At 55.3% G+C, this 17,887-nt stretch overlaps 1 protein-coding gene across 1 annotated transcript in view; it reads left to right on the top strand.

The window, feature by feature from the left end:
• The first annotated feature begins 817 nt into the window (after window positions 1-817).
• Window positions 818-17,887, top strand: part of CHSY1 (chondroitin sulfate synthase 1) — a 33,622-nt gene continuing 16,552 nt past the window's right edge. Inside the window, exons 1-2 of the mRNA XM_080651443.1 lie at window positions 818-1,278; window positions 13,598-14,093. Of these exons, the coding sequence (XP_080507569.1) occupies window positions 968-1,278; window positions 13,598-14,093 (807 nt within the window). The 5' untranslated portion in view covers window positions 818-967. The remainder of the gene's footprint in view (window positions 1,279-13,597; window positions 14,094-17,887) is intronic.

Here is a 17,887-nt window from a genome sequence, read left to right as displayed (position 1 = left end):
CGGCCAGGTCCGCCCGGCTGGAGCGCAGGGCGTGGACGGCGGGTTGATCCGAGGACAGGCTCGGCCGGGGCGCACCCGCTGATCGGGGATAGTTTGGGAACCAAGAAGCCCCCTCCGCACGTTGGCCTCGCAGCGGGCAGCCGTGCCGCCGCCTGGGGAAGCGGGGCCGGGGAGGCGGGGTCGCCGGGCGCCTAACGGGCCACTCGGGCGCCGGTCCGGGATCCCCTCCCGCGCCTGTCAGGCCGTGCGCCCCCGCCGCTCCGAGACCCCGATGCACCCCGCGCGGGTGGGGCAGTGCGCGCGCGCCGGGAGGGCTTTGCTTTTTTTTTTTTTTCTGGTTAAACTTTAGCCACGTGCACCGCCCCCCATTCACTTTTGCACCAATCGGCGGGCGCGGACGGATCCCGAGAGGGGCCACGACGCCTCGCCTCCCCACCGCTTCTTAACGCGCCGTGCGTGACGTGAGGGGCTCCTGTTGCAATGGCGAGCTGAGCCGGAGGATGTGCGGCTGCAGCGGCGGCGCCGGCCACGACGAGGACGGGCACGGGCGCAGCGCAATCGCAGCCGAGCCGGCCGGGGCGCACGCGGACGGGCAGGACCGGGGACCCGGAGTCGGCGGCCACTGCGGTCGCCGTCGAGCTGGCCCTGCGCCCCCGCGAGCGAGCGGGAGGAGCCGCCCCCGCGGCCCCCGCCCCCGCTGCCGCCGCTTTGCGCCCCAGCCGCCGCCGCCGGCGCGCGCCGGGCATGGTCCCGCCTTAAAGGCGCAGGCCGCGGCGGGGCGCGCGCGGAACAAAGCGGCAGCGCGGGGCCTGCGGGCGGCTCGGGGGGCCGCGATGGGCGCGGCGGGCCCCCGGCGGCGGCGGCGCTGCCCGGGCCGGGCCTGGCGGCTCTAGGACGGGCTGGCCTCCGCGGGCGGGGGCGGCGAGCTGAGCGCGCGCGGAGCCGGCGGGCGGAGAGCGGCGCGGACATGGCCGCGCGGGGCCGGCGCGCCTGGCTCAGCGTGCTGCTGGGGCTGGTGCTGGGCTTCGTGCTGGCCTCGCGCCTCGTCCTGCCCCGCGCCTCCGAGCTGAAGCGAGCGGGCCCGCGGCGCCGCGCCAGCCCCGAGGGCTGCCGGGCCGGGCAGGCGGCGGCGGCGGCGGCGGGTTCGCAGGTCGGCGGGGCGCAGCCTTGGCCCCACGGCTCGGCTCCCGAGGGCGGCCCGCGCGACCGGAACTTTCTCTTCGTGGGAGTCATGACGGCCCAGAAATACCTGCAGACCCGCGCCGTGGCCGTCTACAGGTGAGCCCTCCCTCCTCCTGCAGCCGGCATCCTGGCGGGCGGCCCCGCAGACACTCCCACGGCTCATGCCTTTGCCTGGTTCCCAGGACCCAGGCTCCCGGGGCGCCCCTGGGAGCGGGGGGGGGGGGATGCCCCTCGGGGGGATGCCAGGCATTGGGCATCAGAGGTCAGAGGCAGGACGTGGAGTTCATCAACCCAAGATGCAGGGGCTTGTGGGGTCAGAGGGACCACGGTGTCCCTCTGGGTGTGGCCCTCACCCTGACTGTGCAAGGTACTTTCTTTAAAAAAAATTTTAACACATTTTTTTGACTTTAGAGAGGAAGGAAGTGGGGGGAGAGAGAGAGAGAAAGAGAGAGAGAGAAATGTCAGTGATGAGAGAGAATCCTGGATCGCCTGCCTCCTGCACAGTCCCTACTGGGGATGGAGCCCCGCACCCGGGTATGTTCCCTGACCGGAGATCCGTGACCTCCTGGTTCCTATGAGGACGCTCAACCACTGAGCCACACCGGCCGGGCTGCGCAAGGCACTTGAGCTTTCCATGTTCCGCCCTGTCTTTTGTTTAAATGGTCCTGACTGAACGCATCTCCCTCATAAGGGGGTTGGAACAGCTCTGAGGGTGACAGCGGTGGTGGTGGTTAGCTGATGGTCTGAAATGCGCCCCGTTGCCCTGGCCCCAGCCCATGGAAATGAACCCGGTGAGACTCCCCCCACCCCCTTCCTTGGCTTGCGTGTAGATTTCACTTTGGCGGCGCTGCTGTTGGTGAAAGGGGGGTGCCCACTGCCCTCGGAGCCGGCCGGTGTGTGCAGTGGATGGAAAGCGCACCTTTGGGAAAAGCGGGTTCAGCGATGGGATCCCCGGGGCGATGGGATCCCGGCAGGGCCGGGCCCTAGTTGGCCAGATGAGTCAGAAAAGTGGCTGGAATCATGTTCAGGGATTAGCGAAGGGATTAGGCAGAGTCGTCTTTAGGAGGGAGATGGTTTGGGAATGGCAGATGGGTGCTGGAGTGAATTTGAGGTAGACGAGGGGCATGGATCCCTAACAGAAAACTTACACGTGTGAAGTACAGATACGCTGAGGCGCAAACCCGGCTGGGAGGGCCTCCGGGAAGGAAGTTTTGGAGCCCGCAGCCCTGAGCAAGACCAAGCTGGTTGGTTCTTTGTTGTTGTTGTTGTTTTAATATATTTTTATTGATTTCAGAGAGGAAGGGAGAGGGAGAGAGAAACATCCATACATTAAGGATGAAAGAGAACCATGGATGGGTTGCCTCCTGCACCCCTACCCTGGGGATAGAGCCCGCAACCCGGGCCTGTGCCCTGACCGGGAATCGAACTGCGACCTCCTGGTTCCGTTTGCCCTTTCATTGCCTTGATTCGTGAGTGTTCCCTTTAGGATCTCGTCTAAATCCAGAGCTGAGGTTCTCTGCCCAGAAGGACCCTGAGCGACTGGACCGCTCAGAATGCCCCTAAGTGCAAATGTAGACCTTGTGAACCTGCAGATCAAGGTGTGTGTTCCTCCCCCCCCCCACCCCGCCGCCGCCCCGCCCAGATCTAGAGTGAATAATTACCCAGAATTGTGCTTTTTGGCCCGAGAACTATCCACACCAGAAATTGAGGGTGAGGCCCTAACTGGTGTGGCTCAGTGGATAGAGCATCGGCCTGCGGATTGAAGGGTCCCAGGTTCGATTCCGGTCAAGGGCATGTACCTTGGTTGCGGGCACATCCCCAGTGGGGGGGTGTGCAGGAGGCAGCTGATGGATGTTTCTCTCTCATCGATGTTTCTAACTCTCTCTCCCTCTCCCTTCCTCTCTGTAAAAAATCAATAAAATATATTTTTTAAAAAAATTGAGGGGGAGCTTTGAAAGTACACCCACATGACTGCCACTCGGTGACAAGTCCTGTGACTGTATACCATTGGGTAAGTTCTCAGAGTAGTTGGTTCAAATAGTAGATGGTGTGACTCCTTAAACCACCCCCCCCCCCCCCCCCGCACACACACCAAACATACACATTTTTGTGGATGCAAAATCCAGACGGCGTTCTGGTATACCAGCAGGATTCAGAAAGTGAAACTCGGGCTGAACCTAATGTTTTACCCTTGGAGGTGATTTTTGTCCCACAGCCCAAGCTTTTGACCTTTTGTGGCCTCCTTCCAAAATCTCCTCTCTCATCTTTTTCAGAGGTCCCATTTCTTCTCCTTTTTTTTTTTTTTCCCTCCCCCCCTTCAGGCACTTAGAGGAAAATGCAAACACAGTTTACCCTCAGCCCTCCCTACCCCCCTGCTTCTCTGTGACAACTGCCTTTCTGATCAAGAAAAACCTTATCGGGACACATTGTATCCTGTCTTCCTTCTTGGTGGACAACCCTGCCTTTCTGATAAAGGAAAAGCCCTTAGGGAGGGGAAACAGTGTATCCTATCCAGTCATTCATCCGCCCTCCCACATACCTTTTCATTTATCTCTTTGATCTTAAAGAAGTTACAGTTCCTTGGAGCTTGAGAAGAACCTGCCCCGCCCTGTGAAGGGCCTGGGCTTCTCAGCTGTCCACCCTGTGTTTAGACTGGCTGCCAGAGATGGCACAGGACCCTGTTAGCCTGAAGGAACTTGGGAGGCAGGCCCGAAGTGGGATGGAGGCCGTAGGGTGTAACTTATGATTACGACTTTGCTGTGTTCTGCAGCCTGAGCCAGAAGTCGACGCTCTGCTCTTAGATCAGAAAGAGTTCGTGCAGGGCTCTGTGTAAAAGTCAGCTGGGCCCTGGCCCGTGTGGCTCAGTGGATAGAGTGTCGGCCTGCGGACTGAAAGGTCCCGGGTTCGATTCCGGTCAAGGGCATGTGCCTTGGTTGCGGGCACATCCCCAGTGGGGAGTGTGCAGGAGGCGGCTGATGGATGTTTCTCTCTCATCGATGTTTCTAACTCTCTCTCCCTCTCCCTTCCTCTCTGTAAAAAAATCAATAAAATATTTTTTTAAAAAAAAAATTGAGAGGAGATTTGCATCTAAAGTGATGGTATAGTTTGGGGCTCCGAACCGTTCTTGAGCTAAGCTTCCTTGAAGGCTCTGGGTAGCTGGAAGGTGTACAGATAAAATGGGACAATTGTTTTGACTGCTCTGCAAAGGATTTGTATTCCAGGTCATCTCACTTCCGAGTGGTCCCGTGAGTCCCCCGTGGGGACCGTGTCGCGTTGCTTTAGAGACAGATCACCAGGACACCCGGGTTCCTTGCATCTTCCTTTGCTAGTTGCAATTCAGATTCTTCCCCCTTTAAAAAAAAAAAAAAAAAAAAAAAAAAAGAAGTACATTGTTTGATATACAGAAGTGACATCTTCAGGCCTAGCCAGTGTTGCTCAGTGGGTAGAGCACTGGCCTGGGGACTAAAGGGTCCCAGGTTCGGTTCCAGGCAAGGGCACCTACCTGGGTTGCAGGTTCCCCGTCCCTGGTCGGGGCGCGTGCAGGAGGCAGCCAGTGGATATGTCTTTGTCACATTGATGTCTCTGTCTCTGTCTCTCCCTTCCACTCTCTCTAAAAATCAATGGAAAAATATCCCCGGGTGAGGATGAACCAAAAAGGAAAAAAAAAGTTACATCTTCATGTCATTCACTTTTTAAAAAAATATATTTTATTGATTTTTTACAGAGAGGAAGGGAGAGGGATAGAGAGTTAGAAACATCGATGAGAGAGAAACATCCATCAGCTGCCTCCTGCACACCTCCCACTGGGGATGTGCCCGCAACCAAGGTACATGCCCTTGACCGGAATCGAACCCGGGACCCTTGAGTCCGCAGGCCGACGCTCTCTCCACCGAGCCAAACCGGTTTCGGCATCAGGAGAGAGTTTTAAAAGTAACTTTTTTCTTTCCCTAATCCTAAAAGGGGGGGGTAGGAACACCCCAACCTCCCGTTTTCCCCAACCGGTAGATTGTCATGGCACCGTCTTCCCAATCGGCCCCGGTCTCCCTACCAGACGGAAGGCCGTCTCCACCATCCGCCGAGTTCCTGGGTCTGTTTCTGGAATTTGCGATTGGGTTCCCTGGATCTTCCTGCCTGTCCTCATGCCAGTCCCACCGTGGAAGGGACTGGAAGTTGAATAACATTTTAATTTCCGGTGGACAAGGGCTCCTTTGTTACCCGTCTGTCCCCGCCACTTCTTGGCGATCCTTCACCTGTTCTCGCTGGGAGAGTGTTGATGCTATTTAGAGATTTAAAACAATTAACGGATTGATTAAAAGCATACATTCTTAGCTTGTCAGTCCATGTGTAGCCCTAGAGCACTGAGCTAAACCAACACCTCTTTTTTTTTTTAATTAGTTTTTATTGATTTTAAAGAGGAAGGGAGAGAGAGAGACATAGAAACATCAATGATGAGAGAATCAGGGATCGGCTGCCTCCTGCACGCCCCACACTGGGGATCGAGCCAGCAACCCGGGCATGCGCCTTTGACCGGGAATCGAACCGTGACCTCCTGGTTCCTAGGTTGATGTTCAACCACTGAGCCACGCCGGCCGGGCTAACCCAACAACCTTTTTTTATTTGTCTTGGTTCTTAGCTGCCCTGAGCTGAAGACGAGAAACTATTTTTGTTTTGTTTTGTTTTTTTTGTTGTTGTTGTTCATCCTTCCCCTGATGTCCATTCATTTTTAGAGAGAGTGGAAGGGAGAGGGTGCGACTGAGAGAAACATCGATGTGAGAGAGACACGCATCGATGGGTTGCCTCCTGCACACGCGCCCCGACCCGGACTGGGGATCGAGCCTGCCACCGAGATACGCGCCCCGGACCGGAATCGAACCCGGGACCCTTCAGCCCGCAGGCCGGCGCTCTATCCACGGAGCCACACCGGCCAGGCCTTGTTCTCTCTTTCCTTTCTCAGAAGGTAGAGGGGTGGGGGGGTTTCCCTTCATTGCCCTGGGGGTGACACCGGACTCCGGGAGAGATTAGCATCGGTCCGCAGGGAGCTGCGGGAAGCAAGTTTGAGAAACGCCAGCTCTGGATGCCGGAATCTCCCCGCACGATGTCACACCCCTCGGTGGCCTGGTCCCCGCGTTCCTTCCCCGCCCTGGGTGAGGGCGCCCTTCCCGCTTCCCGGAACTCAGTAAGGACCTGGTTGATCTGGAGACACTTTAGAGCCACACTCGGTGCCTCTGCGCCGATCCCAGTGGTCAGCCAGCCTGGCAGGGAGTTTGGGGAGCACAGCCCATCGCTCGTTCTCGGTTTCCTGCCCAAGAAGATGCGCGAACAACAAGGCAGAACAATGAGTTTCGTTTTATGTCACGGGGGCTGGGGGGGGAGGGGCCCTGCGGATCTCGGTGCCCTCAAACGGCTGGAATCATCCAAGGAGAGTTGTGGTTGTCAGTACGTTATCCCCGATGGTGTCTGTTTCCTTTTAATTACGTTTTTATTGATGTTAGAGCAGAAGGGAGGGGGAGGGAGAGATAAAGGCAATCAGGCCCGGCCGGCGTGGCTCAGTGGTTGAGCATCGATCTAGGAACGAGGAGGTCAGGGTTCAATTCCTGGTCAGGGCACATGCCCGGGTTGCAGGCTCGATCCCCAGTAGGGGGCGTGCAGGAGGCAGCCGATCCATGATTCTCATCATTGATGTTTCTCTCTCTCCCTCTCCCTTCCTCTCTGAAACCAATAAAAAATATTATTTATTTTTATTATTTTTAAATATATTTTATTGATATTTTACAGAGAGGAAGGGAGAGGGAGAGAGAGCTAGAAACATCGATGAGAGAGAAACATTGATCAGCTGCCTCCTGCACACCTCCCACTGGGGATGTGCCCGCAACCAAGGTCCATGCCCTTGACCGGAATCAAACCCAGGACCCCTCAGTCCGCAGGCCGACGCTCTATCCACTGAGCCAAACCGGTTTCGGCCAATAAAAATATTTCTAAAAAATAAAATTAAAAAAGGGATCCGGAAAGGCCTGTCCCTGGCTCCGGCCCCTCTTACTTTCCCTTCGTCTTTTCTGTATTTAGGTTTCTGAGAGGAAGGGAGGGAGGGATCGAAACATAATGATGACAGAGCATCATGGCTCGGCCGCCTCCTGCCCTCAGCCTCCCGGGCATCAGCCCGCAGCCCGGGCCATTGCCCTGACCGGGAATCGAACCGGTGACCTTTGGGCGCACGCCCAGCCCGCTGTGCATACCGGCCCGGGCCAGTGCAGCTCCGAGTGTGTTAAACCGTCGGCCACTGCGAGCCTGCTGGGCACCGATGGCGTGTCGGCTCCCAGCTCCCTGGCGCTTGGCCGGGGTCATTCTTGTTTCAGTAAGTCCGCTGATCCCACCCGGAAATGTAGGACTGAGCACGTGTCTGTCTGGTCCCTGGAATTCGGTTTTCCTCGGTTTCCGGAACATCTCCACGTGCGGGTGATCCTGGGGGGGCGGGGCGACCGCATGTGTAACAGGGACCCCGTGTGTTAATGTGCGTCCTCCGCGCTGCCGCCCGCTGTCAGCATCGGTTTTGCCTTCTGGTCCCGGGCAGAATTGGGGGAACAAGAAACAGTGATGAGCCTGGCCGGCGTGGCTCAGGGGTTGAGCATCGAACTAGGAACCAGGAGGTCACGGGTTCGATTCCCGGTCGGGCACATGCCCGGGTTGCGGGCTCGATCCCCGGTCGGGGGGCATGCAGGAGGCAGCTGATCGATGGTTCTCTCTCATCATGGATGTTTCTCTCTCTCTCTCCCCTTCTCCCTTCCTCCCTGACATAAAAAAAAAAAAGAAACAGTGATGATGTAGAAGCAGCGGCGCTGTCCATCTTTTCGTTTTAATCCGGTTTGTGAAGCATTTGTCGCTACCGTTACTTGTTCTGTAGCTGAGGACATTCCTTTTGGGTTGGTTAAATACAAGCTGTAGGCGGACCAGTTTGCTCAGTGGTTGGCGTCGCCCTAGGAACCAGGAGGTCACAGGTTCGATTCCTGGTCAGGGCACATGCCCGGGTTGTGGGCTCGATCCCCAGTGCGGGGCGTGCAGGAGGCAGCCGATCCATGATTCTCTCGCCTCATGGATGTTTCTCTCTCCCTCTCCTTCTCCCTCTCCCTCTCTCTCTCCCTCCCTTCCTCCCTTCCTCTGTAAAAATAAATTTTAGCCCTAGCCAGGCTCAATGGATAGAGCATCAGCCTGCGGACGGAAGTGTCCCAGGTTCGATTCCCGGTCAAGGGCACATGCCCGGGTTGCGGGCTCGATCCCCAGTCGGGGGCGTGCAGGAGGCAGCCGATCCATGGTTCTCTCTCATCACTGATGTTTCTCTCTCTCTCTTCCTCTCCCTTCCTCTCTGAGATCAATAAAAAAAAAGTATTAAAAAATAAAAATCAATCTTAAAAACACATTTAAAAATTCCTTGCACGTTTACCCTTTTCCGGGTAAATAAGGTAGCGCTCCAGCACTTGAACTTGGGGACCATGTCGTGGGATCAGAATCCCCGCCGCGTGCTCAGTCTCCACGTTTTCCTTCTGCCCTTCGGAGAGGGCGCATCTGTGGTCCCTGCTTCCGTTAGCTCCTGAGAGCCTGAGGCCCCTCCTGGGCCTTCTGGGCCCGAGCCCCGGCCATTGTCCCGGTGGGAAACCTGTAATCCACCCGCCGGTAGCTTTGTTAAAGCAAAAATAAAGAGAGAGAGAGAGAGAGAGAGAGAGAGAGAGAAAGGTGACTGTAATTTGATTTGTCTTGTTTCCTTTTTAATCTCCCCACCTTTTTACCTGCTTTCACAAAGCCTGTGAGATCGCTCAGGCCTAAGGTGCTTGCACAATGAGACAGTTAGCGATTTTTAAAAGAGGAAACGGCGCGTCCGGAAAGCACAGAGCGGAAGCAGACGCCTGCGGCCAAGCACCCCGGCGGCCTGGGCCGCGCCCCGCGCGCGTCAGGCCAGGTAACGGCCTGAATCACCGAGTCACGCTCCTGACATCCGCCCCAGCCTGTTCCCTCGGCTCCCTCCCGGCAAAGCCTGGAGTCATCATTCTTAAGCCTTGGTCTTTTTTTCTTTTTTTTTTTTTTAAATATATTTTTATAGATGTCAGAGAGGAAGGGAGAGGGACAGAGAGAGAGAGAAACATCCATGAGGAGAGAGAATCATGGATCGGCTGCCTCCTGCACACCCCACACTGGGGATCGAGCCCACAACCCGGGCATGTGCCCTGACTGGGAATCGAACTATGACCTCCTGGTTCCTAGGTCCATGCTCAACCACTGAGCCACGCCGGCCGAGCTGTAGTATACATGTAATTCCTGGTATCTATCAGTTCTCAGGGGAAAACTCTATTCTCCCTCCCTCCCTCCCTCCCTTGACTCCAAACTCTGAGATGACTTGATCATCTGAGTCCCCTCAAACTTAGCAGACAACATGTGTCGTAGTGATCTGGGGGAACTCACAGACAACCTCCCCTTTTTACCTGTCATAAGCAGCAAAACGTACAGTGTAGGAACTTGTGAGAGAACGTGTTCCATCTCACTGTTTGTCTGAGTTTTTGTCCATCGGGTAGAGTGGAACCTATTTTTACGACACCGGTAAAAGTTTCTGTTGTCTAATCTTTTCAGTGTGTTTTAGATGCTCTTTTAGGGCTTAAAGCGTTCCCCCAAATGTAATTTTTTTTTTCTGACTCGAAAAGCGCCTAGCCGTTGTTCCAGAAAATTTATCAAACGTAGAGAACACAAAGGAGAAAGTGAAATAAGTCCTTTCTGATCCTTCATCCGAAAACAGCCAGAATCGGGCTGGCCGGTGTGGCTCAGCAGTTAGAGCATCGGCCCCCAGACCAGAGAGGGTCACGGGTTTGCTTCCTGGTCAAGGGCACGTACCTGGGTTGCAGGTTCGATCCCCAGCCCTGGTCACGGTACGTGGCAACTAATCAATGTGTCTCGCTCTCATCTATGTTTCCCCCCCTTCTCTCTCTCTCTCTTTTTCACTAGCCACTCCCTTCCACTCGCTCTAAAAGTCAGTGGAAAAAATATCCTCCAGTTAGGATTAACAAAAAAATAAAAAGCAGTAAGCACTTGAAGGTAGAGTTAATAATAATAATAATCCCACACCACAAGTCTATATACATACCACTGTCTGCTTTGTAAACTTTAAAAAAAAAATTTTTTTTTTTTTTGTTAATCCTCACACGAGGGAATTTTTCCATTGATTCTTAGAGCGAGTAGAAGCAAGGGGTAGAGAAACATCGATGGGAGAGAGACGTATCAATTGCTTGCCTCCCACATGAGCCCCGAGCAGGGCCGGGGATGGAGCCTGCCACCGAGGTACGTGCCCTGGACCGGAATCGAACCCGAGATCTTTCAGTCCGCAGGCCGACGCTCTGTCCACGGAGCCAGATCGGTTAGGGCCACTTTGTAAACGCAGCTCTACATGATGAACGTGGACCCGGGACCGTGGTCACGCCATAGATGCAATGTTGCCCAGAAATGCATTTGACGTCGTCATTCTTTTTTTTTTTTTAAATATATTTTATTGATTGTTTACAGAGAGGAAGGGAGAGGGATAGAGAGTTAGAAACATCGATGAGAGAGAAACATCTACCAGCTGCCTCCTGCACACCTCCTACTGGGGATGTGCCCACAACCAAGGTACATGCCCTTGACCGGAATCGAACCTGGGACCCTTCAGTCCTCAGGTTGACACTCTCCAGGGGTGGGCAAACTTTTTGACTCGAGGGCCACAGTGGGTTCTTAAACTGGACCGGAGGGCCGGAACAAAAGCATGGATGGAGCGTTTGTGTGAACTAATATAAATTCAAAGTAAAGGAGCGGAGGGGAGAGCAAGAGAACCGGATAGAACAGCCGGATCCGGCCCGCGGGCCGTAGTTTGCCCAAGGCTGCTCTATCCACTGAGCCACACCGGTTTCGGCGGACATGGTCGTTCTTAAAGCGACACGACGTAGGAACGGAGGCCCAGGAGGTGCCCGCTCCGCAGAGGGCTCCGCGGGGGGGCCGGCGTGGGCCGGCTGTACTGCCCGGCTGTGATTTCCGGCGCTGGCCAGACCCCGTCGGGCGGAAGGCTGCTTGGCACGCTCACATTTCAGGTATCTTATCTGGGCTCGAGCGAGAGCCGGTTATCAGGTGGTGGAAAGCCGAGCCGGCTGGCAGCGCCTTCGCCAGTGTTCGGTGATTTCCATTCAGGGAGAGCTCTCCGTCCCGGTCACCAGCACGTGGCGACGACGCAGCGTGGACGTTTGCTTAGGAAAGTTAGGGAGCTGACCCGTTCCTGTCACAGCAGCTCTGCCTTCGTTTCTTTCACATCGTTCATCCACGCCCCCTCTCCCCCCAGGACGGTAGGTCACCGTGTACCAGTACGTTCAGAGCCCTCTGACGCGGTGGAGCTGTTTGAACTATAGCCACCCTAAGTGGAAAGATCTTCATCTCTTGAGATTGGAGGGTTTACAAAAACTTGAGATCGCCCTGGCCGGTGTGGCTCAGTGTTGGAGCGTCGACCTAAGAACCAGAAGATCATAGTTCAGTTCCCAATCAGGGCACATGCCCAGGTTGCAGGCTCGATCCCCAGTCGGGGGCATGCGGGAGGCAGCCGATCCAGGATTCTCTCTCATCATGGATGTTTCTCTCTCTCCCTCCCTCTCCCTTCCTCTCTGACATCAATAAAAAAATATATTTTTAAAAAATAACATTTTAAAAACTTCCTATTAAGAGATTTGCCTCCAACCACCAGTCATTTAAGATGAGGACAGGGCCACGAGGTTTTCCCTAAAAAGGAAAAGAGAACTGGGTGGAGTTGACCATAAAACGGCAAAGGAGGCCTTGACAGTGGTTTGAGGTTGGATGGTCCGCCTTTGACATTAATTGGTTTCTCTTCTTGGACAATGACATCACTTCAAGTCACGGTTTAGGCACGTACGGTGTCGGTGATGGTCGCTCCGGCCTGGCTGGTGGGCCAGACTTGGACCCTCGGTGTCACTATGAAGGATTCTGGTGTCTTCAGGGGAAACACTTGTCAAGTTCAACGTCTGGTTCGACTGTGACCCTGACGTTGTCTGAGATGGATGGTGCAACGGAATCGTAACCGCCCCGCCGGCGTGGCGCCGTGGTTGAGCGTCCACCTACGGACCAGGAGGTCACGGTTCGATTCCCCGTCAGGGCACATGCCCGGGTTGCAGGGTCCATCCCCAGTGTGCTGCGGGCAGGAGGCAGCCGATCCATGATTCTCTCTCATCATGGATGTTTCTCTCTCCTCTTCTCCCTTCCTCTCTGACATCAATAAAAATATATTTTTAAAAAAACACACAACACACAAAACAGAATTCTAACCCAGAATAAAAGGTGAAAGTCACCTTTACCCCTTACACTTCCCATTGGGGATACATGCTGTTTTGACCCTTCAAGTCACTGTTACCTTAATAAACCCAAATCTAACAGTTAAGTGAGATAGAAATATACCGGGAAGGACATTTGCGGGGGGGGGGGGGGGGGGGGGCTGTGTTTTTTTATCTTACTATGGCTAAATTCACTGATTGAAATATCCTGTATGAGATGTTTTTCCTAGAAGGTGACTATTTCAGCTCTTTTTTTAAAAAATATATATTTTATTGATTTTTTACAGAGAGGAAGGGAGAGAGATAGAGAGTTAGAAACATCGATGAGAGAGAAACATCGATCAGTTGCCTCCTGCACACCTCCTACTGGGGATGTGCCTGCAACCAAGGTACATGCCCTTGACTGGAATCGAACCTGGGACCATTCAGTCCACAGGCCGACGCTCTATCCACTGAGCCAAACCAGTTAGGGCTATTTCAGCTCTTTTTTAAAATATATATATATTTTTTTTATTAATTTCAGAGAGGAAGGGGGCGAGAGAGAGAGAGAAACATCCATGATGAGAGAGAATCATGGATCGGCTGCCTCCTGCACGCCCCCCACTGGGGATCGAGCCCGCAACCCGGGCATGTGCCCTGACCGGGAATCGAACCGTGACCTCCTGGTTCCTAGGTCGACGCTCAACCCCTGAGCCACGCCGGCCGGCCTGATTGCTTTTTTATTTTGTAGAGCGGAGGAGTTTGTGGCGAGGGAGTGGACAGTGTCGGCAAATCCGCCTGAACACTCCGCCCTCGGAGGCCTGGCAGTCGGGTTCTCCGCCGTCCTGGACCCGCTTCAGCGCTCCATCCTTCTTTCTCGTCGTCGTCGTCGTCGTTGTTGGGATTCTCCCGAGAATGAACGGGGACTCGGCGGTCCCCCGGCGCGCGGGCTTCCGCCGAGGGGAAGCCAGCTGCTCAAGTGGCTTCTTATCCGAGTCCCTCTGACACACACACACACACACACACACACACACACCAGCCGACGCCCGGGTGTCGGCGAACGCGGCGCCCTCTCACGTCGCCTCTGCTTCCCGTTCCAGGACGTGGTCCAAGACGATCCCCGGGAAAGTGGAATTCTTCTCGAGCGAGGGCTCCGACACGTCCCTCCCGATCCCCATCGTGCCGCTGCGGGGCGTGGACGACGCCTACCCGCCCCAGAAGAAGTCCTTCATGATGCTCAAGTACATGCACGACCACTACCTGGACCAGTACGAGTGGTTCATGCGGGCGGACGACGACGTGTACATCAAAGGGGACCGGCTGGAGAGCTTCCTCCGTAGCCTCAACAGCAGCGAGCCGCTGTTCCTGGGCCAGACGGGCCTGGGCACGACGGAGGAGATGGGGAAGCTGGCCCTGGAGCCCGGGGAGAACTTCTGCATGGGGGGGCCCGGCGTGATCCTGAGCCGCGAGGTGCTGCGCCGGATGGTACCCCACATCGGCGAGTGCCTGCGGGAGATGTACACGGCCCACGAGGACGTGGAGGTGGGCCGCTGCGTGCGCAGGTTCGCGGGGGTGCAGTGCGTCTGGTCCTACGAGGTAAGAGCCACCCAAACCCGTCTGTTGTTTCATTTTGTTTGTTTTTAGGTATTTTTATTGATTTCTGAGAGAGAGAGAGAGAGACAGAGAGAGAGAGAGAGACATCCACGAGGAGAGAGAGTCACGGATCGGCCGCCTCCTGCACGCCCCCTGCTGGGGATCGAGCCCGCAACCCGGGCACGTGCCGTTTACCGGGAATCGAACCCGGGACCCTTCCGTGCCCAGGCTGACGACGCTCTATCCCAGCCGTGGGCCCGCGGGCCGGATCCGGCCTGTTCGGCTGTTCTATCCGGCCCGCGGAGCCGGAAGAGCGGAGGGTTCTCTTGCTCTCCCCTCCGCTCCTTTACTTTGAATTTATCTTCGTTCACACAAACACGCCATCCATGCTTTTGTTCCGGCCCTCCGGTCCAGTTTAAGAACCCATTGTGGCCCTCGAGTCAAAAAGTTTGCCCACCCCCGCCCGAAACCGGTTTGGCTCAGTGGATAGAGCATCGGCCTGCGGACTGAAGGGTCCCGGGTTCGATTCCTGTCAAGGGCACGTACCTTGGTTGTGGGCACATCTCCAGTAGGAGGTGTGCAGGAGGCACCTGATCGATGTTTCTCTCTCATCGATGTTTCTAACTCTCTATCCCTCTCCCTTCCTCTCTGTAAAATATCAATAAAATATATTTAAAAAAAAAAAAAAAAGTTTGCCCACCCCTGCTCGATGCACTGAGCTGAGCCAGCGAGGGCCGGAAACCCGCCTGTGGATGTCCCCATCAGCTCTGAAGCGATGGCGGGAAATCGGTGGTGAGGACCTCGTCAAGGCTCGGTGTTGGTATTCGGTTATCACACGCTTTTCGTTATTCATACGTTTCTATCGGTTTCAGAGAGGAAGGGAAGGGGAGAGAGAGAAAAACAACAATGAGGAGAGAGACTCATGGATCGGTCACCTCTTGTACACGCGCCCCCTCCCCCGCCCCCAGGATCGAGCGCCCTGACCGGGAATCGAACCGTGACCTCCTGGTTCATAGGTCAATGCTCAACCCCTGAGCCACACCTGATGGGCTATTGCTACATTTTTGCCTTCATTTTTTTTTTTTTTTTTTTTCATTTGAATTCCCTCCTGTTACCTTTTTTTCTTGAACCAAGAAAACGTGCCTTCTATACTTTTTGTCCCGCTTCCTCAGGCAATAAATAGATGACACCTGGGGCCCCCAGAAAAGACGGTTTGCACAGCTCGCACTGATCCCGTCATGGTTACCCAGAAAACGGGTCCAGTCACCTCCCGTTGGTTCCTCAGATGTGATTGCGACTGTGTGGGGTATTCTCATTCTCCCCGTCCCTCCCGAGACCTGGCTTTCCTCCTCCGGTCGTGTTGACCCACACTGTTTACACGTCCCTGTTCTGAATTCATAAAATGAGTAATGCTGTTTTAAAAAGCCAAGAGCATGGGGCTTCGCCTGGCTTCTCAGCCTGGGCTGTTTCGATAGCTATTTTGATCTGTTGTTCTGCAATATAAGCTGTTCCTTTTGGGATAAGGGGTAGGCAGGTTCCGAGTGATCTTGAGACAGAGGTGCAGGATTTTTTTTTTTTTTTTTTTTCGTACTAGAGGCCCGGTGCATGGAAATTCATGCACTGGAAGGGGGGGGGGTGGTCCCTCAGCCTGGCCTACCCCCCTTTCACAGTCCGGGAGCCTTCAGGGGCAGGAGGCAACCCAGAGATCAGAGGAAGGCGACGCCCCCATCGCACCTCTGCTGCTGCCACTGCCGGCAGCGCAAGCCTCGGCCGGCCCTGGTTACCCTGAGCCTCGGGCGGCCCTGAGGGTCTGGGGGGCTGAGGGGACTGGGGGGACTCTGGAGGCAGGCGCCCCGGCAGGGCTGAGGGGATTGGGCACCGCCACTTTGGGGGATATGGCAATCAATTAACATATTCCCTCCTTATTGGCTGTGGGCGCCACCATCTTTGCGACGGCGTGAGGGTCAATTAGCATATTCCCTCTTTATGAGATAGGATATTGTTATTGGTTTCCATGAGGAAGGGAGAGGGAGAGAGAGATAGAAACATCCATGATGAGAGAGAATCACGGATCGGCTGCCTCCTGCCCGGCCCCACACTGGGGATCGAGCCCACAACCCGGGCATGCGCCCTGACCAGGAATCACACCCTGACCTCCTGGTTCCTAGGTCTATGCTCAACCACTGGGCCACGCCGGCCGGGCCAGAGATGCCGCCAGTTTTTGGAAGGATGTCTCCACGGAGACGTTTTCTCTCTCATCGTTCTAGGGGACATGAGTCCACTTTGACTTTGTTGTGTTTTCATTGGCAGATGCCTGCCCCTGGCCTGTGATCAGGGGACCCAACGTTAGTCAGAGTGGAAAGAATTATGGAGGTTGGGTTGTGTTGAGCTTGATAAACCCCTGATAGCCGTGAGCAGCAGGGGAAATCGCCCGACTTTCTGTCCAAGAAAAAGAAACACACTCTCGGATGGAAATGGTTAGTTTCTCCCCGGAGTGAATTCTCCAAAGCGCTTGCGTGAAGGGGACGGATGAGTGCCTGGACTTGTCCTCCCGCCGGACTGGGTTCTCCCGGGGTCTCCTTGTCGCTCTGCCTCCTCCTTCCGGGGACGTGGACGTGTTCAGGTACACGGGAAGTCGTCTTCGTGTGGTTTGTGATTGTGAAAGACACATTTCAATCCCAGACGGGATTCCGGCGAGCCCCTCGTCTCCGTGTGTACCCAACACGGGCGACAGACACCTCACCAGATTTAGGGATCCCTGTTGTCATGGATTTTTGCGGGGGGGGGGGGGGGGCTTTATTGTGTTTTTTGGATTTTTTTTTTTAAACATTGTATTGATTTCAGAGAGAAAGGGGGAAGGAGAGAGACATAGAAACATCCGTGATGAGAGAGAATCATCCATTGGCTGCCTCCTGCAGGCCCCCCCACTGGGGACCAAGCCTGCAACCCGGGCCTGTGCCCTTGACCGGGATTCGAACCGTGACCTCCTGGTTCATAGGTCAGTGCCCGACCACTGAGCCACACCGGCCTGGCTGTATCATGGATTTTTTTTTTTAAATATATTTTATTGATATTTTACAGAGAGGAAGGGAGAGGGATAGAGAGCTAGAAACATCAATGAGAGAGAAACATCCATCAGCTGCCTCCTGCACACCTCCTAATGGGGATGTGCCTGCAACCAAGGTCCGTGCCCTCGACCGGAATCGAACCCGGGACCCTTCAGTCCGCAGGCCGACGCTCTATCCCCTGAGCCACACCGGTTTCGGCTGGATTTTTTGCAGCAAGAAAAGCGGGTGGGGTACTTCATGCCGTTCTCAGCAGGATATAACTGGCAGCCTTTCCGCGTTTCCCCTCCCTTAATGGAGCCGCTGTAACCTTCACGTTGTGGGTGAGGCCCGTAACGCCACCCGTGTCTTGGCCCGCTGTTGGCTGCCCCTGACCTCGGCGAATCACCTTCCTGCCTCGATCCTAGGGGACAGGCCCGCCTCGCACCTCGATGTCCCTCTCGCGCATGCGCCCTCCTTCCCCCTTCACTTCCTTCCACCCTCTCTAAAACCACAGGGAAAAATAGCCTTTGATTTCCTGTCTTTTTGTCTCGCTGTTGCCGTGCTGTTACATCGCCCATACGTCTGGGCGGGCACCAGGAGAGCCGGGGTCCTGAGTGGATCAAGAGCCGAGACCCAGCGTGAGTGCCAGCACCCAGTTAGAAAGCGCCACCCTGCCGGGCCGGCGTGGCTCCGTGGTTGAGCATCGACCTATGAACCAGGAGGTCACGGTTCGATTCCCGGTCAGGGCAC

The sequence above is a fragment of the Plecotus auritus genome (genome assembly GCF_963455305.1).
Source record: "Plecotus auritus genome assembly, chromosome: 15".
In the NCBI taxonomy this organism is placed as follows: Eukaryota; Metazoa; Chordata; class Mammalia; order Chiroptera; family Vespertilionidae; genus Plecotus; species Plecotus auritus.
This window is presented reverse-complemented; position numbering and strand designations above follow the sequence as displayed.